The sequence below is a fragment of the Podarcis vaucheri genome (genome assembly GCF_965113315.1).
Source record: "Podarcis vaucheri genome assembly, chromosome: 9".
NCBI lineage: Eukaryota > Metazoa > Chordata > Lepidosauria > Squamata > Lacertidae > Podarcis > Podarcis vaucheri.
Genome location: NC_138767.1, coordinates 52,938,343 through 52,965,381, shown reverse-complemented (window position 1 = coordinate 52,965,381; position 27,039 = coordinate 52,938,343). Strand labels below are relative to the sequence as shown.

The following is a 27,039-nucleotide window of genomic DNA, read 5'->3' as shown; positions in this document are numbered from 1 at the left end:
TCTGTAAACAGGATCCTTTATTTTCAACTTTAGATCTTCTGAAAGCGTCCCTTCAGACACAATTTTTATATATACAAAAACTATTATTGTTTCTTTAAAATTTGCCCTTTCCCCTAAATTTCATAACAATTTAATTACCAAAACTGCATATTTTTAAAAATCAAGTTTATTCAAATAGAATATTTACAACCTGTCACTATGTACCAAAGCTGGGGGAGTTTATTCAAGTAAGTATAAAACATTATATATTTTTAATATATGTGCATGTAGTTACTGTATGGTTTGAAATATGTATCTTCTTAATCAGGTCATAAACAGGTCTTCTTGATTAGCATATATTTAACACTGAATCTGAACAGAAAGGAGAACAATATAGTGAAAATATATAGACTTGACGCTGTCCTAATGAGAGTCCATAGATGCTCCCAAAATTGTGGCTTCTAATACCGAAATAAATATACAAAATATATTGAAATGAATATACAAAAATGAGTTTCTTTAGTAACAAAATAAGAGACCCTGTGTTGTAATGCCTGTTTTCCCCAAATTTGTTTACACTGGATTTACTAAGGGACCATAGTGATAAGGAATTGAACTTATCTCTTTCTTTTTGGTTGCCCTATTTTGTATGTGCCAAAGCCAAAGAGATTGAGAAGGAATCCCCTTAGTCCTACACACACACGGACACTTTGATAACCTGTACAGTCATAAATCTCTACTCTGTTGAGTGAGCTGATCACTCACACCTTTTGTCTATTCCAGGTGATTTGCTAGATGAAGCATGAATCAAAATGTAGAATAGGCAGGGGTACTCATGCGTGTTTCCCAGAGAAAATAAACAACTAAGTTTCACACAGTGGACCCACTGAAACCAATGAACATGAGGTTGGATCCATTAATTTCAGCTCTGTTCTGAGTAAAATAGGGAGGGGAAGGGATAAGGAAAAGAAATGAGGTGAGTCAGCACTGAAAACTCAGAATGAAAAACTACAGAACATTTTTTTAAACAAAGTTTTTCAACAATACAGATACATTATTATAAACTTGTTAACTTTATATGCCTATTAACTATCACAAGGGACACAGCCAATTCACCATATATTATTTAACTGTCATACCATTATCTACCCTAGGCATCAAGCCTTATCTACATTTTCTGCCTCCAAGCCCTGTATCTTCCAGCAAGAGGTATCAAGACCGCCTGCTGTAGAACAACTTTTCTCCTGTGGGAAGAAGACACAGCAGAGGGCGTTAAACAGAGCTCTCATCTGGCTGGGTAAATGATTTCCCCTTCAAGTGCCTGTCTCCTCCTATGGGGTGATGAGAAGGGATGTTGAGGCTACTATCTCTATCCTCTAGAACACTTTGGAAAGTTCTACATTTATTAGGTAACAATTTATATTTTTCCTGCATTCATATTATATATTTTGGGTAGCATTTTGACTGCTAATTCAAGCATACAAAATAATTTACTGTAATCCTTTTTAAAATGTCATAGTACCCTGCTACTAGTTTTAAGTGCCAATTTTAACTGCTGGTAAAATGCACCATGACGGTCTTTCTGTACTGGCCACTCCAAGATGCAGCGAGATTTGAACATCGCTCTTCGTAAGCAGAGTGCGTTTTTCAGTTTGTAATCAGGAATGTCATGCCGAAAAACTAGAATGATGGAATCCCGACTTTGTTCAATAGCTTGCTGTATGGCATGATACACTTTGAACCTGGACAGAAGACAAAGGGGATGAGAGCTAATTTGGGACATAACAATATTTCACTTACAAATGTATGCAATTGCTCATTTTCTCTTACGATGTAGTGACTCTGAGTCAATGGTAAAATGCTAACAAAAACAAGCAATGTTCACAGAATAGGGCATGGGTAGGCAAACTAAGGCCCCGGGGCCAGATCTGACCCAATTGGCTTCTAAATCCAGCCCGCGGACGGTCCTGGAATCAGCGTGTTTTTACATGAGTAGAATGTGCCCTTTTATTTAAAATGCATCTCTGGGTTATTTGTGGGGCATAGGAATTCATTCATTCCCCCCCCCTCTAAAATATAGTTCGGCCCCCCACAAAGTCTGAGGGGCAGTGGACTCGCTCCCTGCTGAAAATGTTTGCTGAACCCTGGAATAGGGTATTCAGGTGGTCTTGTTTTCAGCTGAGGATATGATTATAATTGCACTCTACTTATGGTGCCCATGGTTCTACCCCATTGCAACCCTGTGAGGTACAGGTTAGGCTGAGAGGCAGTGATCATTTTTTCCATGAAAACTGGTTTCCAGAAGTGTTGAGATTCTGCCATGAACCGCATGCAAGCAATTATGAAAGAGAAGTCAAGGACAGCTTGGGAACAACCTGCAATTGCTTTGAAGCCACATTTGTTTTAAGTCACAGCTTCTTCATGCCACAGCCAGTCAAGGATCTTGCAACAACCATGCAAATGTTATGATGCCCTGTAGCTAATACGTTTTGGCTATGTGACAAGACCAAATAATTTGGACTGAATGCCAGAAGCATTGCCCTTACTCTAAATGCATGAACACTGCCACCTCTGTTTGCAACTTTCCCTAAATATATGAGAGTGTTCCCACCCCCCACCAGCTTGTGACTTCTCAAACCCTTGTTGCAAATACTCAAGAGAGCAAATACCATATTTTTCGCTCTATAAGACGCACCAGACCACAAGACGCACCTAGTTTTTGGAGGAGGAAAACAAGAAAAAAAATTCTGAATCTCAGAAGCCAGAACAGCAAGAGGGATCGCTGCACAGTGAAAGAAGCAATCCCTCTTGCTGTTCTGGCTTCTGAGATAGCTGCACAGCCTGCATTCGCTCCATAAGACGCACACACATTTCCCCTTACTTTTTAGGAGGAAAAAAGTGAGTCTTATAGAGCAAAAAATACGGTAGTTATTATCCTCAGGGATGTTTCCCGATTCTCGAGTAATGACAATCTTAGTGCCTGACAATCTGAGTGCAACATATGGATTGCCTGCCAAGAGACTTAGTACAGTGCAAGATATTATCACCTATTCCTGCTCACAAAAGGAAGAATGGATTTAAGGCATTTGAGACACTAAGAAAATACATAAGTTCAAATCATTATATTGTGCTTCCAGTTTTGAGTTTACAACAATTTAACCATTTATTTCCAATTTTATAATTCATTTTTTCTTGTACAAGTGTGCTTGCAAAAGTACAGCCCAGAAGGGGATCAAGCCTTTGTGAGTGTCCTAATAAAATTCCCCAAAAGCTCAAAGACCTTGTAAGATTTGCATCACCTTATAAGACTTCTACCACTATCTTCTCCTTTCCCAGCCTCTGAGGGCCCTTACAGAACATCTTTTCCACCTGGGGACTGGGACAGAACCTAGAAGTCCCAGAAACTGGCAGGAAACTGCCACTGCATTCATCATTTCCCCCAAAGAGACAGCCCCAAAGATTCTTTGACTGGGAATCACACCAATTTAAAGGTTTGAAGCTAGTTTAAGATGGTAGTGAAGACATGCTCTAAAAACAACAACAAACAAATGGAATGTCAGTTATTAAAATAATTTTAGCTTACCTTTTGCACCATGGATCTTTTAAGAGATGTTCAGTTACAACAAATATAATTTTCCTGCTCCTTTTTATACTGTCGATGATTGCTTCGAATTCAGATATCCCAGCTTCAAAATCTCGTTCTTCCAAGCAAAACCTAATTTCTGGTTGACTGTTTTCTTCAAGAGGAATAAAGTTTTTGGACACCCATTTCCTGTCTTTTTTGGCATGAATGATATAGGCATCATAATCAAACTGTAGCAGTGGCCTGTCTAATTCCCTGTGGCCAAAGACTCTGTTTACGGTCACACTCCAGATAAATTTGATTCTCCACCCTTCAAAGTGGACGAGTAGGACTACAAAGATGAGGAGCAGTACCAAAGAAGTGCTCACAATGTAGACCAATTTAAAGGGTGCACTATCACATGGTGAGGTATCAAACTGTGTAATCCTGTTAGCATGATATTTAGAAGGGGTGTTGCAGATATAATTATTTAATCCTTGGATATATGTTATGCTTCCATTGAGCCAATTAACAAACCAAGCTATACTGTCACAAGTGCAGTCGAAAGGATTGCCCTCCATATTTATTTCCTTCAGATTTGTGAAAATTCGCCCAAACACTTTTTCGTCAACAGCTGTGATAAGGTTCTTCTCTAGGAAGAGTGAGCTCAGAGATGCCAGTTCGTCGAAGACAAACGTTGGAAACAAATTAAAGTTATTTTTTCCGAAATTCAAGCTTCTTAATTGAGATAAGCCATTGAAAGCCTTTCCTGGAATCTCATCAAAGCCATTGGATTCTAAATCAAGTAGACGCAGGTTTCGAAGACCTTTTAAGAACAGAACAGGGCCATCTGGGTTGGCGTGCTTCCACAGTCGATCCAGATTATTATGCTGCAAATCCAGAATTTCAAGCTGGTGGAGTCCATCAAATATCTCCTCTCTCATATTAGCTATGTTGTTGTTACCAAGATCTAGGATAGTCAAATTGCTTAACTTACGGAATGGTGAGGGAGAGATGGCAAGATTACTGCAACCAACCTTTCTGAGTCTCAGCTTTCTAAGGCTAGGAGTGAAAGTGAATGATTCACTTGTCAAATTCAGATGACTATTGTAAGAAAGATAGAGAGTCTCAATATTACTGAGACCTTGAAATTCATGGCCAGTGAGGTCCTGCTTAATATTATTTAAACCTAAATCCAGAGATGTTAATTGTCCCAACCAAGAAAAGGCACCAGCCTTCATATAAGTGATTCCACATTTTGTTAGGTTGAGAAACTGCAATGAAGAATTAGCAAGAGATGAAAAGGTTTTCTCTGTTATTACAGTCAGATTGCACTGGCTTAAACTCAAGTTTTTCAAATTTTCTAAACCTTTAAATGTATTAGGGGTAATTTCCAGAAGTTTATTGCCATCCATAATAAGGCACTCTAAATGTTTTAACCACCGGAAAGCGGAATCATTAATTTTTTTTATATTAGAGTTTTCCAAATTCAGATAATTTACATTGTGCAACCCATAGAGGGAATGAGAATATATATATCTAATATTATTATTCATTAGATTCAAACTCTTTAAATTTTCAAAATAGACAAAAGAACCATTTTCAATGCGAGACAAATCATTTTTAGATAGGTCTAAAATTGTGAGGTTTGTTTCTTTCATTCCACTGAAAGTTGAGTTGGAAATCTGTGAAAGCTGCACATGGCTCAGTGAAAGATTCTGAATTCTTGTTCCTGATAATTCAGAACTAAGATTCTTTGTGCGATCAGGTCCCAATGGAACATTGTTAAGGAGAAGACCATAGAGATTACCAATAGCACGGAAACAACCTGGATGAAACTAGAAAGATACAAAACAATGGGGTTACAAAAACAGTGGCTGCATGAAATTAGCCCTGGACTGAAATATTCAGCCAATTCTGTTTCGGGATGTGTGTGAAATTGTGACTGATTAATGGCACAATTTTGTGGGGGGGAAACAGTATTTGTCATAATGTAGCATTGTTCCCATTGGGCCTTTCTGTAAGGGTGCAGAGTCTACAGGCACCATGCCACCCTGGGGGCCCCTTTCTTTCTTCCCATATCACATCCAGCCTGCAGGAACCCAGCCCTCAGATGAAGAGAGACAAGCAGGTTGGCAGGCACATGCAGAAGACCACAACCACAGATGTTCTTCTGGAAAGATGCTCTAGCCATTGTGGCCTGTGGTTGGGCCTCTGAGCTTACTGCCTTCCAGTCTTCTCTCTTGTTCTTGCAGTAGCAACAGCTGGATCACTGAGGGCTGGATGAAAACAGTCCAGCCGCCATTGCCACAAGGAAAATGAAAGAGAAAACTGGGAGGCAGGGCTCTTTCCAGACATTGTCCAAAAATTCATAGTAATTCTAATTCATTGCTTATCTTCAACTTGTTCATACAGTGGTACCTCGGGTTACATACACTTCAGGTTACATATGCTTCAGGTTACAGACTCCGCTAACCCAGAAATAGTACCTCGGGTTAAGAACTTTGCTTCAGGATGAGAACAGAAATCGTGTTCCAGCGGCTACAGGAGGCCCTATTAGCTAAAGTGGTGCTTCAGGTTAAGAACAGTTTCAGGTTAAGAACAGACCTCCAGAACGAATTAAGTACTTAACCCGAGGTACCACTGTATTTAGTTTCAACTCTATGTAAGCTGTGTTCCCTCTTATGCAACAGGACATGCTAATCAAAATTCTTTAAGCTGCCAATCATATAAAGAAAACAGTGAATATATTAGTATTTTTACCTATAAGGTATTTAAACAACTACTCATTTATCAAATTCATTTTTAAATAACACAAACCAGTATTATAGCCTGCTAAGGTTATCCTAACTGAATACAACTAACATCTGTACAACTAACATCAATAAAACAAGCCCAGTTGTATGACATTTACCTGCATTGGGGGGTTTGATGACAAGTCCAGTTTTTTTAACGAAGAGTTGCTAAGAAAGTCTAGGTCTTCTTTCCTCAATTCAGTAATTTTATTCTGAGACATCACAAGTTCCTGAAGACTCTCCAGCTGTTGCTGGGAGCCTAGTCTGGGAGTACTTAAATGATTGTGAGAGACATCGAGCAAACTCAATTTCTGAGGAAGACAAAGGAGAAGAAAGTTATGTCTTTTCCCTCATCTCACAACTGACTGCATAGCTTTTAAACTCAGTTTTACACTGTCTGGATGACTACAGCATGTTTGAAACGCTGTTTCAGATTGCATCAAGTTTTATCAGTTAACGCTATCACCCTTTTAAGCTTGTAATCCTTAGGTGTCATGAAATAAAATACAGTGGTGCCCCGCAAGACGAATGCCTCGCAAGACGGAAAACTCGCTAGACGAAAGAGTTTTCCGTTTTGGAGGTGCTTCGCAAAACGAATTTCCTATGGGCTTGCTTCGCAAGACGACAATGTCTTGCAAGTTCCTGCTGGTTTTTTTCCTCCCCCCCCTTTTTCTAAGCCGCTAAGCTGCTTATCAGCTGATCCGATCAGCAGATAAGCCGCTAAAAGCCGCTAATAGCGCTAATACGTCAATGGGCTTGCTTCGCAAGACGAAAAAACCGCTAGACGAAGAGAACCACAGAACGGATTCTTTTCGTCTTGCGAGGCACCACTGTATAATAATACTATCATGGGAAAGGATGGATGATATCTTTATCCACTAAATGTATTTCAATACTATAGCTTTTAAACTTTCTTTCTGCACAGGATACATGGGGATTGTGCTTAATTTTCCCTTTTTCTCTGTGTGTGCAAAGAATTTACATTTGTATTCACAAATGACAAGTTCAAGATTCCTCAGGAGAAGTCATGAAAGGTGAAACTAATTCAAATGTGCCAGGTAGACAGGTCCTAGAAGCTTGTATGTATTTTGAGTGAATTTAATTCTAGGATTTCAGCTGGATAACTCAGTTGGTTAGAGTGTGGTGCTGATAATATGCCAAAGTTGCAGGTTCAATCCTGTAAGGGATAGCTGCATATTCCTGCATTGCGAGGGGCTAGACTAGATAATCCTCAGAGTCCCTTCCAACTATATGATTCTATGATTTAATTTAAACCATAGCTCACCAAACCTTTCAATCTGGATGTTTTAAGGTCCAGTGGCTCGTCCTTGAACCCGGACAATAAATGGTATGCTTTCAAACTGCTAGGTTGGCAGAAGCTGGGACAGAGCAACGGGAGCTCACCCCATCACATGGATTTGAACCGCCAACCTTCTCATCAGCAAGCTCAAGAGACTCAGGGGTTTAGACCACAGCACCACCCGTGTCCCTTATAGGCTCTAATGACAAGGAGGAGGCATATATAAGAGCATTTATTTCATTGTGTACTCATCTTTAGGTTGAATCCTGGAATCTTTGAATAAAGGATCTCAGGCCCATCTGGAAAATACCTCTATTTGATAAATTGGATAAGTGCTGCCAGTAAAAAATAACTATTAGCCAGACAGATTGATCCATGATCTGGATTTTGTGTAAGGCAACTACTTACTGCCATGTCTTACCCACCCCTCTTCCCTGCTGATCTGAATTTGACTTGGCCATCATCCAAGTTCATGTTCAAAATCACAGGTGAAATTTGCTTCTTACCTTCAGATTGATGAAAGGCTCATTTTTTATTTCCAGTATATTGAATCCCAAATTAAGTTCTTTCAGATTGCCACAGTGAATAAAAACATCGTCAGGAAATTTATGCAGCTGATTATGTCCCAGCTTCAAAACTTTTAACAAAGGCAAGTTCAAACACAGTTCTTGGTGCAGTTTAGAGATGGTGTTGAATCCTACATCTAAGTAAACAAGCTGTCCATACTTTGTAAGGTTTGCAGGTGGAAGCGTTTTTAGCTGATTATGGGAAAGATCCAAAACTGTTATGTTGGTTGGGAGATCAGAGGGAATCTGAGTCAACTTTAAATGACTACAATCTGCTGTATTATCTGTAATTTTGCAAACACTCCCAGCTGATTCACAGTGAACCCAGATGGTCAAGAGGGTGAAAGACAAGCATATCCAATAAATAAAAGGCTTCCTCATTTTCCTGAAAAAGAAGACGCACATTTAACATTAATGTTTGCTTTTCAAAAGATAAAATACAGGCTGAAGAAATGCAAGTAAGGCTCAATAATTTATATTTCTGAGATACATCATCTAACCTACAGCTGACAACCCTAACCCTACCATCCTTTGTGTCTTAAATGATCACATATGGAGAAAATTGAATACTGGACATATAAATGAGAGGGAAGGAATGTTTCCTCTCCCTTATCCATCTCCATGGTATGGTCAAATCTGTCTCTTCCCAAGCATTTCCTCCAGGTGAGATGACAGGTAGGAGAGCTGAGTAAGGTCAGGCCATACCAAGGAAATGTGTTCTCTCCCTTGAGCAGTTTGCCTTCTAGAGGAGGTCAGTAGGAAACACGGGCTGGATGTGCACCAAAGAGCAGAAACATAAGTGGTGACTTAGGTTTAGCTTTTAGGAAAGCATGTATGGAAAACAGAGAGAAATTGTGAAGAAGCAAAGGAAGGGCCTTCCTCCCTACTTCTTTGGTATCTCTTCTTGCCCCTCAGGTAGCACAAATTAAATAAGATTGGCTACGCAGAAAGCAGCCAGTGTTTTTGACAGGCCCCTTTCGTAGGGATACGGTTGTGTGTACAAAGCCTTGGTTCAACTGCAGTGCTGAACAAAAGGAAAGGAAGTATCTTAGGACATTTAAGCAAAACAATTGCTGACTTTGATTTTCTCTCACACACACCAGATCCCACTGGTGCCTTGCTGGGTATTTTGACTAGCAGGCTTAAGCACTGGCACTGGCATAGCCAGTGTGGCTTACAGGGGGAGAGTGTGTTGAATATGTGTGCCTGATACTGAAAGAAGGAGGGGGGAATTCTATACAAAAGTGCTTTTAACAGTTTGACATCTGCTTTTAAGTTCCTCTCCTTGTTTCATGGCCACAAGTTTCAAAGTTCTGTTTATTAAAAAAGACCCTAGTGTTAACCTTGATGCAATATTCTTATACCCCAAATGCTTAAAAAAAAGAGACTTATCATGCTGTTCTCTGCGTACCCTTTATACCTTTGAAGCACATTCAAAGCAATTTCCCTGCTCAAAGCATTCTGGGCATGGTAGTTTGTTAAGGGTTGCTGGGAATTCCAGCTCTGTGAGAGGTAAACCACAGTGCCCAGAATTATTTGAGGGGAAAGAATGTATTTTAATAACTTGGAGCAAAACTGGCTTCCTTTGCACTGGGTATAATCATGGAGTTCTGCTTATCTGAATCAGAATTTATGTCATTCTAAAAGACCGTCAGCACCTTACTGGAAAACAGGCTTGCAAGCTACCAAGCATGTTCACTCATCATTTCGTCCTGGAAAGCCAGGACCATGTCCCCAGGGCCACTTCTGTACACAATGGAGGAAGCAACAAGTCCTGGTTTTGCACTAATCTTTTGTCATTCACATCATGGACCAGTCTGGGGGAGAGGGGTTAGGAAGTGGAGAATATAGGACCACAAAAGGGTAGAGTAGCTGTCATGGCAGGGTAATAATAATAATAATAATAATAATAATAATAATAATAATAATAATAATTAAAAATAATAATAAATGCAATAAAATACAATTAAAAATCAACATGGATGTTTAACATGGCGGGTGTGCTATCTTCTGTCTTCAGCCACAAATCCACAGATATAATGCAAACCACCTGAGTGAAGTGGATCACAATTTTGGAAACCCTAGTATAAAAATCTGAGAAATGAAGTAGGGGGCTAATGAAACAAATCCTATGTAAACTGGAAGGGTAGGATGGGACCTACCAATACTTTTCATTGGTACCTTATCTGTCTGCAAGGCACACTTCCTGCTTTCTGGTGCTTGTCTTTGGTAAATCACAGTCCCTAATTTGCCTTTAAAAACAACCACAACCCAGGACTACCCTTCCACTATATTAGTAAGCTGACCATAAAAAGGAACCTGTTGGGACTAGCAACCCTGCTTCAGAAGCCAGTGGCTTTTGCAAACTAAAGGCTGCTCCAGAGCACCTTGCTTATTCAGCATTCATCCTGATTGGCGAGACTATGACCAGTCTGTACTAAACCCTCACCTTGATTTGCTTTTCGGAGCAGTTATATAACAATGCACATTCATACAGATTTGCTTGAGGGGTGGTAACATGTCTCCCTGCTAATCATTCACTCAACCCACACTTTTCAGTGCAATTCCACCATCCCTTCCCTAACAACAACAACAAGTCCATTAAATTAAAAAGTGGGTTTGCGGCAATGGGCCAAACATAGCACTTTAGTTGTGCAAACCTAAATTTCCAATGTCTTCCTCAATATAGTGTGCAATTCCCCCTGAACAATTCCTCTTAACAAGCGGGGCTGCCAGTTTTTCAAACCTCCAGCACTTGGGACCGTTTAACCACAATTGTGAGCTGCAGGAAGCCACAACTGAAGCACAGTAGCAAAGGATTGGTTAGTAAGCTGGCAACACTCCACCAGCAGGCAGAAATGTGCTTTCAGCAGTTTGTTACACTGAAAACAGAAGGAAGGATGGCCATGGAGTCTTTGCTGTATACTACTTGTCACCTGCAAAATACTGAAGGATCTAACAAGTGGAGAGAGCCTGAACAATTGCTTAAATATGGACTGAGCTTCTCCAGGTTATACCAAAGCTGCAGCTATGAACCCTGAAATCTGGAACCTCCTCAGCTGAAGCCTTTGCATGTTTTTATTCAGCAGTAAACATCCCAGAAGCAAACACTGATTTTAAGGGGACTTATGCACTACACTAGATTTCACTACCACAGATCATGGGAACAAGACCCTTGAAACAGGTTAATATAAATATTGCAGATTACAGTATGGCTAGGATTTTCATGTTAACCTTTGGGGAAACTCTTTTCTTCTTTAACGATCTACTTCTTGGGACCTGGGAAGGGGCTGGCTCTTCTTCTTGATTTTAATCAAAAGACAGCTCTTTTTCTTGTTTTTAATCAAAAGACCTTGATTTCTGGCAAGGGTGGGCTCAAACTGTATATCCACACCGCTGCCCAAACTGGAGAAAGTTTGAGCAACACCAGACTATACAGAACATACCTTCCTAAACTCTCAAAACAAATACTTGTTTCTTTTCTGTGGAGTTACTGCAGAGAAAAAGTGTATTGCTTCCTCTTCTATTTTTATTCCAGCTTAGTTTGCTTTGAGGTCTGCCAAAATTGCTACAACGTTCTAAACATCCCTCTTTGAATGCCGGTTTTTTTGTTTCGTTTGTTTTTGCGCTCCAACTAGAATGCAATGCTTTTTTAAAAATTGCAAGGCTGAAACTGAGTTCAGCCATGAATGAAGGGCCTGCAGGAGGCTGGAACGAATGAAGGAATTCTGTTCTGAAAGCTGGCCCACAAAAAATAAGTACCATGATAATTATACTTACTTTATATTTCTTTGCAGCCTGATTGTTCTCCACTCTGTTCAAGCAACTTCAGAGGCTGATCAACACATTCCTGGCACTGCAGCTCTTTGCTAACTGTCTCCAAAACTTTCTCTTAAATATCCCAGGAACTCAAAGAGGCCTGCACAATCTGACTCATCTGGAACAAAGGAAAGAAGGCAGGGCACTGGAGTGGCAAGAAAAGCAGGAAGAAAGGAGCAAGCCTCCTACTTTCGTTTTTCCACCTCCTGCTCTGCAAACTTCAAGCACAGCCCATCTGTTTGGCTCACTTCCTTGTTCTCCTCTGCACTTAGAACTTTCAGATAGCACATGTTAAGTGACCCACAACAAAAATTTCACCCTTGAAGATTTGCTTTTCTTGGTAAAGCACATTTGCACACACAAAGGGAGCATGTTTATAAAAGCATGCTGAGGATTATTATTGTTATTTAGGTTTCTTACCTGCCCTTCACCACAAGATTCCACGCTGGGCTCTGGCAATTTAAAATTCATTATTAAAAACAGTTTGAAACAAATTACAACCACAGGAATAAGATACGTATCTCTGTTGTCAAAGGCCAGGTTGGATGGCCATCTGTCATGGATGCTTTAGCCGAGATCCTTGCATTGCAGGGGGTTGGACTAGATGGCCCTTGGAGTCCTTTCCAACTCTACAAGTCTATGGTTCTATAACATAGGCATTACAACCTTTGTAGTATACCTATCAATTTTAGGGGACCCCGGGTCCCTCAAATATTATATTGGGGTGGCCCCTAGAAGTTGGCAAGTACCACATGAACAGGGCTATCATTTAATCTGGTGGCCTCACCTGTGTGTGCTGCAGAAGCCCACCAAGGAATCCATAGTGCAGTTGAGAATATGCAATGTCAGGCTTAACATTCTATATGTAGGAGTGTCCAGTTTAAATAAGGAATCAGCATGTGCAGCACCACACGGTTCCATTCTTCAGTATTTCCCAGGATCATGTTTAAAGGAGACTAGAGCCAGTGTGGTGTAGTGGTTAAGAGCTGTAGACTTGTAATCTGGTGAACCAGGTTCGCGTCTCCACTCCTCCACATGCAGCTGCTGGGTGACCTTGGGCCAGTCACACTTCTCTGAAGTCTCTCAGCCCCACTCACCTCACAGAGTGTTTGTTGTGGGGGAGGAAGGGAAAGGAGAATGTTAGCCGCTTTGAGACTCTGGGTAGTGATAAAGCGGGATATCAAATCCAAACTCTTCTTCTTCTTCTGTGACTTTGCAGGGCCGTTGCAGCAAGGTGAGGTATGTCGGATGGACTCAGAATCCATATTAATCCACACGATGGCTTGATAGGAATAAGAAAAGCAAGTTGTTGACAGGATACCTTGATTCCACAACAGCTTAGGAAAACCTAGGAGGCACAGTATGCAATTGTATTTGTACCATGAATTCCCCATTAGAATGTGTGCCACATAACTGTGGCCTTCACCCCACACTGTTCTGTAGCCCTAAACTGAATCACTTCACCCAAGGTGGGGGTTGTTTGTTGCTTGTTTTTTTGTTTGTTTATTACAAAAAACGAGAAAATACAGGAGATCACAGCTCTCCATTCTCTTGGCCAGCCTGACTCAATTTCACCGGCTAATTGGAGGGGGAAGAGAGATTTTACTCTGATACTAAAGCTGTAATTGATTAATCTACCACACATACCTGTAATGGATAGAGATGATTAGGCCATGATTATTCCTTAAGAGACAACAGACTACAGCTAGTTTGATTGGGACCAAAATTGTAACAGGGGTGAGTATATAATGTATGTATTATGTACTTTTTTCTGTTTTTATATTGTGATTTTATCTTGTGAATCACCCTGAGAACTGTGGGCATAGGGTGGTATACTACTACTATTATTACTACTAATAATAATTTGTTCCAAAATATGTTCAATATAAAATAGAAGGTAAAGCCTGTAGTTATTTTAAGCTATTATTAATAATAAAAATAATAATAAAAAAGTAGAATAAGTTCTTTCGTTTCCTTGCCTTGCCCCTCAAGGCAGAAGAATGAAAGAAGTGTATAAGGAAGTATCTTTTGTATGCATAATAATGTCTGAATGTTTTCCTACACACTCATAAAGAACTTCCCACTTTTGTCTGGTTTACCAGTTTGCGGTGGGCTTTTTTTAAAAGCAGTATCAGGATCACTTCCCATTTGAGGCTGGATGAACACGGGCAGTTTGTATTCATGAACTGGGATCCACATGAAGTGCAACATAATCAATTCCAACATTTAACTGTCATTTTTCTGAGTGTATTCATCTCATGCTTGGGGAAAATGTGGCTATCCTAGCAAGTGACCTCATGATGGGGGAAAGCAGGGGTAATTAGTCTGCATATATGGCACTTGTCATCTAATTGAGATTTCAAGGCTGCATATCCCTGCCTTGCAAGGGATTGGAAGAGATGATCCTCAGGGTCCCTTCCAACTCTATGATTCTATGAGATATCTTTGAGGAGGGCTCTCAAATTATACAACCGTCTAGTTTTTCCTTTCATGTTGAGAAGTTGTCTTCAACTGCTAAAGGGTCTTCCATGGCCATGTTTCTTGAGGTTGCAATGATATTATTAGAAGAGATCAGCAGTGCCCGCTAGACCTGGTAGAGGTCATGAGGGCATTGCCAATGGGGCCACTGAGCATGGCTAAGGTGTACTAGTTTTCTCCCTATCTTGCAAAGATACTGTGAAAATTAAAGAACTGCATTGTTACAAATACTTAGTACCTTACTAAACTATGTGTCAGGAGTGTGTGTGGGAGCCAGGCCCTGTGACCAGTAGGACTTTGCAGGACTGGAGTCTTCCTAAGTTTGTTCTGAAGGGGCAAGGCACGGCCGCACAGGTGAGGCCGATTGGTAACTCACAGCACCTGGTGGCAAGAGTCAGGAAGGGATATAAGGTCAACATTTCCCTTCAGCTCTTTGCCACAGCAAACCGTTCCCTGCCTTGCTGCATTTGGCTCCTTGACTCCTTGATCCTCGGACCCCTGACTTCATAACTCCTTGCTTCTTGATCCTTGGACCCCTGACTTCGTGAGTCCTTGCTTCCTGACTCCTGGCTTCTGGACTCCTGTTCGTGCTCCTGCTCCCACCCCGCCATCTTTTCCCCGGTCCCGACATCCCCAGCTGGGACTTTGATCGCCCATGAACCGGACCGTGACACTATGTGCTATGATGGTAAGCTATGAGATGCCCCCCTCCCCCAAAAAAGTCTGCACACACTTTGGTATTCAAATGAATTTTGCTCAGAGTAGACCCGCTTTTAATAACCATGACTGAGTTAGAACTATTAATTTCAACAGGCTGCCCATAGTATGTTGTGATCAGAATAATAATGAATGAGATAACAAAAGCATCCAGCAACACACACAGGCTGCAAGTCCTAACCCTAGTACTGCTATAATGATGCTGGTGATAACATTGGTTAACAACATCTCCTCCAAAGTAAATGGAAAACTTAGGAACACACACACTTAGGATGCAAGTCTTACTTCACTACTATGGTGGTGCCAATGTGATGATATTGCTAAAAAACATCTCTTTCGAAGAAAATGGGATGTTGTGCAAAGAGTACAGGAGAACAACGGAAACATTGAGCAACACACACCACTCATTTCAACAGAAACCTCCAGAATTACCTCTTCTCTTCCACCTTACCAGCTTTTCCTCACCTCACACATGTATTCTGCTTTTTTTCTATAACATATTTCCCTGACTTCCCCACACCTCCCCTTCTTATATTCCAATTCAAATTGTTAATTCAACAAGTTCTTATCCCCAATTTTTAACCTTTTTATATTTAGTTCAATTTAAAAAACCAATTTTACAACATCAAAATTTATACATCAGTGCTCATTCTTAAATCTTAAATCCTTTTTCTAAAGTCGACCCAAATTCCCTTCCACGAATTCCCCACTTTTCATACTAATAACAAAACAGAAAAAAAAAGAAAAAAACGGATTATAATTATACACCCTTTGGATCCCCAAACCCCACCCCATCCCCTTTCCCGGTTTCAATCCCCAACAAATGTCCATCAGTCTTAATCTGCTATCAGCCTGGAGATCTCACGTCCGAGGCTCTTAATTCTCTCTCAGTTCCTCTCTGCCAGTTTTTTTTGATAGTCCTTGGTATTAAACACCAAATCTCGGAGACGCTCTGGCCCGATAAGGACAATGTTTCTTCCAGCCAGACCTCCATACTTAAAAGTGGAGCCCAAATCTTGTTTCTTACTCCTTTCAAGTCCAAATGTCCCCAAAGCTCCAACTTTCACCTTAATCAAATTTGTAATCCTTGGGTCTTCAGATCTCCACATAAGGAGATCTCTCCATTCTTCAATCTCCAGCTCAGACCAGATTTTCATCATCAAGTTCTTTTCCTTTATAACCATCATGTCAGGCCTCTGGCTCTCCTTTGTCATCTGCAACATTGCATCTCCTCCTTCCTTTTCCTCAGAAACAACATGTATCTCTTTCTCCACACTCTCAAAGTTCTCAAATTTCTCCTCTTGTCCAGCTGCATGAACTTCCTGGATCAAGTCCTTATCAAATTCAATGAATTTGTTTACTGTTAAGTCCAGAGTTGCAACGTTGGTAGCCAAAACATCAATTTGGCCTTGTAACTTTCCCAAGAGAAAAAAAAACTCTGTCCAATTTAGCTTGAATTTTCCCTCCTTCAGTCATTCTTGTAATGTCCCAAAACCCCCTCTAGAGGGATTTTGGTTACTTAGTATTCCTTCCAATTCAAATCCAAAAATCAAGTAAATTTGTATCAGTTTTTCCTTGTTTTTGACAAAACATAGCCAAATTGTAACGAATATAACCAGCAGAGACAATAGAAAACCAAGTTCTCTTTTCCCGTCTTGACAGCTAATTTGACAGCTGTCAAACTCTTCAATATCTCTTCAACAGGCTCTCTCGCAGATCACTCCCGGGTCCAGGGGGGTGGCACTTCAGCTCCCAAAATTAGCTCTTATCCTCCAGTAAGATTACTTAAACTGCCAAATCGTGAAATTAATGTCTTTACCCAATAAAAAAGAAAAAACCCTCTCAACCTTAGTTAGCTGGTCCTTGCTTTAGATTACATAAAAGACGGGGAGACGGACTTCCTGTTTGCGCCTTCCCCGATCGTGCCTAATTTAAAAAAAAAAATTCCTTTACAAATCCAATTTCCGTACTACTCACGGGTTGCTGCTTTAAAATCCAATTGTTCACAAGAAGAAGTCAGCGCTCTCCGACCATGGCATGCGGCTTCACTCTGCAGGAGAAGCAGTCGACTCTCAGCACCGCGCCACTCACCCCGTCCCCCATTCCGAAGCCTTTAAAAAGGCTCCTTCACAGGTCGGGGGGCGCAAATGTTGCCCGCCGGGTCACCAGGTTCACAGGCTCTCATTACATGTATTCTGGCATAAGTGTGTGGTATGCAATCCTATCCATAGCAGACCCATTGAAGTAAATAGACATGATTGATTTAGGTTCATTAATTTCAAAAGGTTTTCTCTGAGAAGAACTTAGTTGAGTACTGCGATGAATGCTCCAAACACAGGTGCAACACTCCAAAAGTACGTGCAAAGAAAGTTGTACAGGATAGCTCCAGAATTCTTTCTCATTTTCCATTCCCCTACTTGGGGGGGGGGGATAGGTTTTCTATGCAAGCAAGTGCCCACCTTTTCTCACAACCATCTTGTCACAGGAGGAAAGATGTGCTATTGCATAAATGGATTAGCCACTATTTCTATCACCTTAAGTTTTACAATAAAAGCAATGGGCTTTACAGTAACTCCTGCATAAATGAGAAATCCCCTGTACTGCTCGTACAAAAGTCTGTTGGCTGTGAGTTCTGATACCTTTTCTTCTAGAGGAAAAAAAAAGCCCTGTTTGCCAATCTGTCTGATTCTAATGTGGTGTCAGTGTCATTCTCTTGATTGTGGTAAGAAAAGTGTACAAAAGAAAACAAATATTAAAAGGTGTCTCCCAAATCTGCTGGAAATGGGGGGAGAGAGAAAGAGAACAGAAAAGAGATTTGCAGGAATGAGTACCAGAAAATGGGGTAGATAGGAGGTACGTAAATATACATATGTAGTTGCTTGTGGATGATGTCTGAAATCCTGTGCAATACCTCCATCTAGTGGTTTGCAAACAGTGCTCTGTGTCTACATAATGTTTACATGGGTGGAAATAACGGCAATCAATTACTGTGCAAGTACAAACTTGTTTATGTCTCAGTAGTAGATAGGTAGCCGTGTTGGTCTGCCATAGTCAAAATAAAAAAATTCCTTCCAGTAGCACCTTAAAGACCAACTAAGTTAGTTCTTGGTATGAGCTTTCGTGTGCATCTGAAGAAGTGTGCATGCACACGAAAGCTCATACCAAGAACTAACTTAGTTGGTCTTTAAGGTGCTACTGGAAGGAATTTTTTTATTTTGTTTATGTCTGTTTAAGAGCTTAACTGAAATTTCTCAGGAGAGCTTTTCCTGAGCAGTTTTGTTTTGTCTCTGCCCCTCCCTCAAAAAAGGCAGTTCTGCACAATGATATTCTCTAAATATCTGCCACTTTTTTGTGGAAGGAACTATTTCCTCCCTCCTACCTGTTCCCCACCCCCCCATACCCTGGAATGATAGTAGGGCAACATTAACCTCTCCGTATGGGAAACCCCTGCAGGCAGACAGTTGAGTTGTGTATCCACAGCAGCGACCAGAGGAGAAATGTGCAGAAAGAAGAAACACACAACTGGGCACCTTCCTCTGCCTCGGCTGTAACAAAACATGTCTCTCCCGTATCAGTCTCTACAGCCACAGCAGACGCTGTAATTCTACAACAGTTTGACTTCACCCCTGAAGATGCACTTTTTCATTATATCTTGAGATAGATGAATGCTAACAATAGTAGGTCAGGGGCATTGTGGTAAATGCAAAATGGAGGCCAGACTACCAGCATAGCTACCAACAACACACACCCCCAAGAAAAACTTAGGAAAAAACAAAGATGTACTGTTGTTGATGGTATTGCATAGAATCAAACTGGCAACCATTGTATCTACTCTAATGAGTTTCTGTGCAGTCAGTGAGAAAACATACCACAAATAGATTTCTAGGAATTCAGTATAAGCACAAGGCCTTCAGATGTGCACCTAATTTCTCACTGACCATGCAGCCCAGCCTTTGCCTCACAGAGGGAAAAATTGAAATGGTAACAGGAGAATTAGTGGCACTTTCACAACATGCTTAAAGAGGCTCCTGCTTCAATCAGTCTTGAAAGGAGAATGTAAACATCTATATTGGCCTAAAGGCTCATTGACAGTACAAGTGCCTGAACTCTACTTGTGCATTACTATGCTCAAGGATTTATTTCCGCCTGTATTTTTAAGCAAAGTGACCTGATTTGCACTTCTCATACACATTTCACAGCTCTCCCAAGTATTGCAATACAGTGTTTGTCTCAAAATAACAAAAAAATGTGTGCAAGAATGTGTGTTTTAGATTAAAATGCATATAAAATGCCCATTTTAGGATAAAATGCATAGAAACATGTTTATTTGGTGCTAAATTGTGCAGATCCTCTGGAGCAGATATAAAAAGCCCCATGCACAGAAGCAGCCTTGAGAGCATGATCTATGCTCCAAACAAATGTTGAAGCTCAGGAATAAAGAAGCCTGTATTGACAGGGAAAACAAACTCAATCTGTATTCAGTCTGGAACTGACTAACTCTGGGTCTGCAGAGGTAAGCACCTCTGTTGCGTTGTATTTCATTTCATCTCATCTCATTGTTGTCCCTTGAGCTCTTGGTACAAAGGAATTTGCAGCCCACTGTTCTAATCTAGAACCACTAGATGGCAACCTTAACTTTGCACAGAATTTAAGCATGCTAGCGCGCACACACACACACACACACACACAGAGAGAGAGAGAGAGAGAGAGAGAGAGAGAGATACAAATCAAACAAACCTGAGGATTTTGTGAATACAGTCATACCTTGGATCTCGAACGCCTTTGCTCCAGAACGATTGAAACCTGGAAGTGAGCGTTCCGGTTTTCGAACAATTTTTGGAAGCCGAACGTCCAGCACGGCTTCTGCGGCTTCCAATTTGCTGCAGGAGCTTTCTGCAGCCAATCAGAAGCCGCGCTTTGGTTTCCAAATGTTTTGGAAGTTGAATGGACTTCCAGAACAGATTTCGTTCGACTTCTAAGGTACAATTTTACAAGCAGTAAATTCTTCAGGCCAAATAAATTTCATGTTCAGAGTCATACTGAATGGAAGTTTGGCATTAATTTCACCAGAAGAAGGGCTAATACTTAAGAACTGTAGCAACACAAATATAATCCACAGATGAAGTTTGTTGAGAGCGATTTCTTTCCCTCAACCTTCCCCCACCAGGTGCAATCTTTCTTTCTTTTAGACTACAACCACCACCATCCCCAGCAAATGTGGTCCCAATGGCTGGGAGAAACTGATAAAATACACCTTCTGCCCCAGAATCTGATGTGGTCAGTTTGCATAAGCCTTTGCACGGTGCTCTTTTCAGAAACGAGATACAATATTTTGGACAGCGAGGAGCTTAAAAACAGTAGTCTCTCAACAAGGGACCAAATGTTCAATCTCTCTGTGTCTTTTACACCCACCCACACACCCCTATACTGCAGCACTTTAGCTCTAAAAAGCCTGCTGTATTGTATGTTCTTAATTTGAAAACAAAATGGCGGCTGGGCAAAGAGACTGGGAGGCAAAGGTGGCCAGGTCCAAAGCTAGAAGGTGCCGGAACTCAGGAGTAAAAATAAGTTAGTGGCCTTAGAATAAAGTCTTAACTCCTTTACTCCTTAACTCCTACTCAAGGTATCCTTGAGAGCCAGTGTGCTGTAATGGTTTAGACAAGTGTTCTCCTAGGACCTTGGAGACCAGAATTTCAGACCCTGCTCAGCCATGAAGCTCACTGGGTAACCTTGGGCCAGTCACTGCCTCTTAGCCTAACCTATCTTAACATGGTTGTTGTAACGGCAAAATGGAGAGAGGGGAGAACAGTGTATGCCACCTTGATCTCTCTGGAGGAAAGTTGGGGTGGAAATGCAATAATTTTAAAAATCCAAGGAACATCAACATAACTGTATAACATGAACTACTACATTCAAACCACATGAAGAGCATCACAAAAAGCAACAGCTGTTATACAGCCACTAACTACTTCAAGTGTACTATACAAATGAGTAGCAGCTATCTAAGCTCTTAAAATGTTTCCTTTTAAAAAATAAATAAATTTTATTAAGGGTTCTAGAAAAATATATATACAAAACTTGATATATTTCCCCATTTTTTAACCAAACCACGACTTTCCGATAGATACAATAAAAACAGCGAAGGTGGGGGAGAGTAAAGAAGGGGAGAAAGAAAGAAATATAAAGAACAGAAAAGAGGTTAAAGAGAAAGACAGAAAAATAAGAGTCAGAAAGTAAAGAACTTCCAATTCTTCATCTGTCTGCTATATTAAAAAAAAAAAATTCACCTCATCCAATCCATTATAACACCCCCCAAGCTCTTAAAATGTTTCCAATAGGAGCATGGAGAGAGAGCATTTTGTCTAATTCTGATAAAGTCTCAATGTTTTATATTTATCTATGTATATAAATTTGTTTTATTTAGCAGTAAAAAAACCAAAAACCTTCCCAAAGTGTTTTGCAAAAAGATACATACAAAATATAACAGTATATTAAAACCAACTAAACCAACAATATTCTGTTAATTTAAACATTGCTGAAACCAGCACAAAGCCCACAATAAACTGCTAGCAACAGACCACACCAAAACCATAAAACAGTACAATTTCTAATGGTGAATCATTTTGTGTATTACTAAGAACAATGGAAAGAGCCACACTTCTGAATAAGTTAAGTATCAGTCTTGACATCTAGGGGGACCCAATCCTTGTCTATACGTTCATTTAAAACACTAGACTGTATTTCATCTAAGATGCCATCAGAACTGCACGCATAAGTAGATCATTCTTATCTATGAATACAGCAGTGAAGTGAAATGTTGCCTCTGTGTGTGTGTGTGTGTGTGTGTGTGTGTGTGTGTGGTTGCACTGTGCATGCTGTCAAATGGAATAGCTGTCAGAGCAAATTCATTTGAGGGCTTCAAGCCTCGAAAGCCTCCATTTACAACACAATGCATCCCATTTTTGCTGACACTCTTATGGTTGTCATTCTTCCCTACCCTTCCCCATTACTGCTAATACAATCCTATTTTCCCTTGTCTAAATTAAACTGTAACAAACTGATTGCCAAGAGCACAGGCCAAGGTCAATGCCCAGAATATTAAAACAGGAGGAAACTAATCTCAGCCCTCACTCTAAAATAAAATGTTATAAGAAGCCTGTGGGTGTTTATTCAAAGCTAAATTCCACTATGCTCAGTACACCTTCCCCCAAGAACATTTTTATAGGATTGCAGCCTTGCAGTGCAATCACATGCATGTCCATCAGAGGTAAGCCTCAATGGGCTCTATGTGGCTTACTTCGAAGTTAGGGGCTGAAGGATTGCAGCCATTGTCATACTAGAGTTAAAAACACAATTTCTACCTGAACCTTCCCAGCTCCTATTCAATGAAGAACTTTGGTTTACTACAAAAACACAACAAATGTGTCTTTGTAAATGGGCATGGCACCATGCGCCTAAAACGGCAGGTTTTTTCTTGCTACAGATGCATGCTAATCCACTCCAGCATGGTTATAAACTGAGTATTGGTACCACATTTTTCTACATGTGTCCATGGTAACCCCTGGTAATGCTATCCTGCCTCACAACATATGAGCAAACCCAAATATTAGTCACAGAAAGCAGGGGACAGACAACGCCCCCCCTCCATCCCATATCACTTATGTTTCTACTTAATGATAGTTGTTATAAGGCTTATAACAATAATCTATTAAATTGAGTTATGTGCTCTAGGTGTTGAACACAAAAGCATTTATCTCATGTAAAAGCAGTAAATATATGTCCTGTGCTTACAATAATGCAAGAGTTGCAGTCGTACCTTGGAAGTCGAACAGAATCTGTTCTGGAAGTTCATTCGACTTCCAAAAAAGTTTGGAAACCAAAGCACGGCTTCTGATTGGCTGCAGGAAGCTCCTGCAGCCAATCAGAAGCCACGGAAGCCCCATAAGACATTCGGCTTCCAAAAATAGTTTGCAAACCGGAACAGTCACTTCTGGGTTTGCAGCATTTGGGAGCCAAACCGAGAACTAAGCTGTTTGAAAACCAAGGTACAACTGTATTAGGAAGTATAAAGAGTAGCCATAGCAGATGCTTATAAACACACTGCATTGTTATTTATTTGTTTATTATTATGCAATCTACAGTCAAATCCTGTTCCGAAGTAAATCCCACTTAAAAGCCAATGGGACTAATTCCCAAATGAGTGCATCATTATGGGCCAGGCCTGCTACTCGGAAGTAAACCCAATTAAATTCAGTTTAAACGCACATAGGCTTGCACTCTTGGAGTTTATCTTAGAATGGGTCACTTTGCCCCTCCTGGAATTCTGAAATGGCACCTCTGTCAGAAAAGGAATTCTCCTTTTGCACATTAGCCTTGCCATCTCTTGCTTGCTAGAGAAATACTGAAGTGAAATGTCTCTGTGTGAATCAATAACCCCCATGGTATGGTCAAGGTCAGCAAGACCAACACTGGAGTGGATTTGCTGAGCTAGCGCTGGGTGTGCAATTTTCAGTTGCGTGGCTAAACAGTTTTCCTGACATCCCCAGTTTTCTTCTTCTAAGTTGTCAACACTTTCGGGGTTGGAGAAAATGCACAGAATATGCTTCTTTGAACCAGCCCTGCTTTTTCCACTTCATTTTCTGACACCCATAAATGTGTGTACCTCAACAGATTGATGAATTATGCACCAGGGAAAAATGATAATAAAGGAAGTGAAGTCTTCTTCATTTGCATCATTCCAGTAAGTTACACAGTGCTGTACTTTATCATTCGGGTCACATGAAAGTGAGAATTTCAATGTCAGAAGTAAAGACCACCAGTATAGTAGCTGATGGGACAATCAAGAATGTCTGAGCATCAAGATTTTCCGAAATGACTGAGATTGACTGTACTGTGACTTTTTATAAATAGCTTTCCAAGGTAATTCTATATAGGACCAGGAAATGATTCTTTCTCTAACTCCTCCCCCCTGCAAATTGTCTAGTAACATTGGGAGATGTGGAGTTGGTGTCTTCTTGCCTTTCTCTGCAAGATGTGGCTTGGATCTCCTGCTTAAATCACCTTAAGCTATTTAATAGTTGTTCAGTTTCCTGCTTGTGACAACCTTAATCTGAACTGCAATTGCAAAGGTTGCCCTGCTGGGCAGCTATTGTATTGGGTGAGCCTGCCTTTGGGCAGAGGTCACCATACCCCAGCTAGAGATTATTTTTAAGAGTGTTCTGGAATACTTCCAGAAAAAAATACATATCCATGGCATCTCAAGTCGAACTGACCCAGCCTACAGCTGAACACCGGATACTGTGAAAACTGTCTGTAGATTTGAAAACACTTTGAAGTGCTCTTAGAAACATGTTCAGTCTTAGAATATTAGACTCGACTGATCTGGAAAATGACACTTTTAATCATTCTAAAGTACACCATTATACTGTTGAAATGCTGGCATGATATCATGCTGTGTGATGTCATAATGAAATACGTATCAGTGAGCAAGCTCCTATGTGCTTATCAAAAACCTCTAGATGTCAGGGACTGGTTGGACGCAGAGGAATGGTGGGAGGAACCAACTGGGGAGCCCCCAAGGGAAGAAGGCTCAGAGCCTGGGTGGTGCGAAAATGATGAGTGGTCAGAAGAAGGGGGGGGAGGACGTGTTGGAAGCTCAAGAAGTAACAGGCCTTACTGAGCAGGGAGAGTCTGTGTCAGAGAGAAGTCCAGAATTAGAGGCAGAAGCTGAAGCAGGAGAGTGGGATAAGGGAGGCCAAGAGAGAGAGATGAGTCAGGCTGGTGCAGAGTCACAAGTGTCTCTACCTCTTGTTGTGACAAGTTCCCCTCCCCCCCTTGTCTCCTGGAACCAGAAGAGGCATGAACAGAGCAGAGGAGAGCTTGGGTTCACACAGGCACAGTCTCTGATTGCTTGGAAACAACCCTGAAGAGGAGGGAACTTAGTTCCAGTCTCGGCAACTGATCCATGGGGCAAGACCTACTAGGGATGAGCTGCTGTGCTCATTAGGCCCGACACTCCACCAAGTCTGTGCGGATTGTGTTCTTGCTAATAGTTAAATCTAACTTTGAACAGTGTGATTTAGTGCCGACTTAAATGTAGCACATTGATACCAAAACATGTTGATGCTGATGGAAATGCTTTAGATCAGGTTGGAGGAAGCTTTTTCAAGCTGAGGGTCACACTCCCTTCTGGACAACCTTATGACGATCACACAAAAGTAGTGGGTGGGGCCAGAGGCAAAAATGGGTGGAGCAATGTATGTAAATTTTACTTTTGTATACACTAGGCCAGTTTCTACACACAGCCCTCTATTCTCCATCCAGACCCACATGAAGCATCGTCAAAGCCCAAGGACACTCATCAGCCAGGCAAATATATTTGAGTTACAGTGTGGCCAGTGATGGCCTGGGAAGACTTCCAAGGGCCAGAAAGAGAAGCCTAGAAGATGTCGTCCTCTGCAGTCTAAGGCGAAATTCAGCCAGGATGTAGGGCAGGGCAAGGCAGTGTTGCTGCTGCGAAACACAGAGCTCTAAATGTACTCCAGCAAAGAACAAGCTGAAACCGAACACTTACATAGTGATAGAGTCAGTTACAGCCTGATTAGCACCACCTGTACTGCAAGATGCCGTTTGGCTTAAAGGGACCCAACCTTCTCTAGTAACCTCTTGCGATGGAGCAGGGGAAGCTTAGGTATCCAAGGGTCTTGTACAGTGTAGTCCACAGTCAGTGGATCACAGTGCCACCTCCTTGGGACATGGATGGTCCTGCATGTTCTTCCCTTTAAGGTTCAGAGTCCTCTTCTATACCACCCAACCATGAAGGATCCAACTCCTGGTCATTGACAGTGGGTCATATCTGGCCTCTGGTCCTAAGGATTACTCCTCCTCCTTTAGGCATTATATAAATATTAGTGCATGAACAAGAATATTAGGCAAAAGAAAAGCTGTTTGAATACAGTTAAATTTGGGAGAAAACAAGAGACTTAAAACACAACATTCCTGTTGGCTGGAGAACTGACGGAACTCAAGAGGTTGCAGCTAGCACAGAATGCAGCTGCTGGATTGGTGAGATGGGACCATGCCATCACCAGTCACTGGCTGCCTTTGAGCTACCAAGTACAATTTGAGGTGTTAATACAGTACTAGCCTACAAAGCTGTAAATGGCTTGGGGCCCAAGTACCTCAAAGGGCAACTCTGCCAATATCAACCAGCTTCACAGCTCTCCCATTGAGGCAGTCTTCAGGCCCCATGCAGCTGCTTTCAAAGTAAACAAATTTTACAAGTTGGTCTGGCTGCACTCCTGGGAGCCACAGCAACAACCAGGTTACTCCAGCATACTTGAGGGTACGTGCTAACATAGGGAAATACTTCAGGAGGTAGCAGCAGGCGAGTAAATTGAAAACTAAATGACTTTCTTTCTCTTTCTTTCTTCAATGTGTCACAGCAAGTCAAGTCAAATTCCACAGAATTTCCAAATAAAGGTGCTTAGAATCACTGAGCTGCCATTAAACTGTAAGTAAAAGTCTGAAGGACAGAGTTTAAAAGTTACAACATCTATTGGTTAAATGAAACCCAACACTTGTGAATAACATACCTAAAACTGGAAAACAAATCTCACCTGGTCATCTTTTTTCATCAAAATTAGCTCTGTATGGTATGGCCTCGTACACTTGCTTTGCAGTAACTGAAAGCTCAGACTCACAGTGGAAGGCTTGTGACCTGCCCTTGAGCCATGCAATCAAAATTCCTTCCTTTTGTTACAGGCTGGTACACAAAACTACGGTTGCATAATTAAGCCATTGAGCTAAGATTCATGTCAAAAG

At 41.0% G+C, this 27,039-nt stretch overlaps 1 protein-coding gene and 1 long non-coding RNA gene across 3 annotated transcripts; one reads left to right on the top strand and one right to left on the bottom strand.

The window, feature by feature from the left end:
- TLR3 (toll like receptor 3) lies at window positions 1-13,227 on the bottom strand. Of its 2 annotated transcripts, XM_082237887.1 has the most exons (6): window positions 12,809-13,227; window positions 11,983-12,139; window positions 8,143-8,587; window positions 6,456-6,647; window positions 3,563-5,379; window positions 1-1,721 (listed from the first exon to the last, which is right to left on the bottom strand). In XM_082237887.1, exons 3-6 carry the CDS (start codon window positions 8,581-8,583, stop codon window positions 1,493-1,495), a joined length of 2,679 nt encoding a protein of 892 aa, XP_082094013.1. In that variant the 5' UTR covers window positions 8,584-8,587; window positions 11,983-12,139; window positions 12,809-13,227; the 3' UTR covers window positions 1-1,492. The 2 variants fall into 2 exon arrangements, with proteins under 2 accessions (XP_082094013.1, XP_082094012.1); XM_082237886.1 differs by lacking the exons at window positions 11,983-12,139; window positions 12,809-13,227 and having other exon boundaries at window positions 8,143-8,622.
- On the top strand, window positions 12-26,630 carry LOC309540781. The gene is made up of 5 exons (XR_014223484.1): window positions 12-1,388; window positions 13,241-13,381; window positions 14,151-15,187; window positions 23,887-23,956; window positions 25,540-26,630. It is a non-coding gene; the product is annotated as an uncharacterized lncRNA (long non-coding RNA).
- Window positions 26,631-27,039: the final 409 nt, after the last annotated feature.

Coding starts and splice junctions, on each gene's coding strand:
- TLR3 (XM_082237886.1), bottom strand. CDS start 8,607: ATGTGCGTCTTCTTTTTCAGGAAAATGAGGAAGCCTTTTATTTATTGG. Junction 6,648..8,142: donor AGCCTTTCATCAATCTGAAG/GTAAGAAGCAAA, acceptor TGTCTTCCTCAG/AAATTGAGTTTGCTCGATGT. Junction 1,722..3,562: donor AAAGATCCATGGTGCAAAAG/GTAAGCTAAAAT, acceptor TCTTCTGTCCAG/GTTCAAAGTGTATCATGCCA.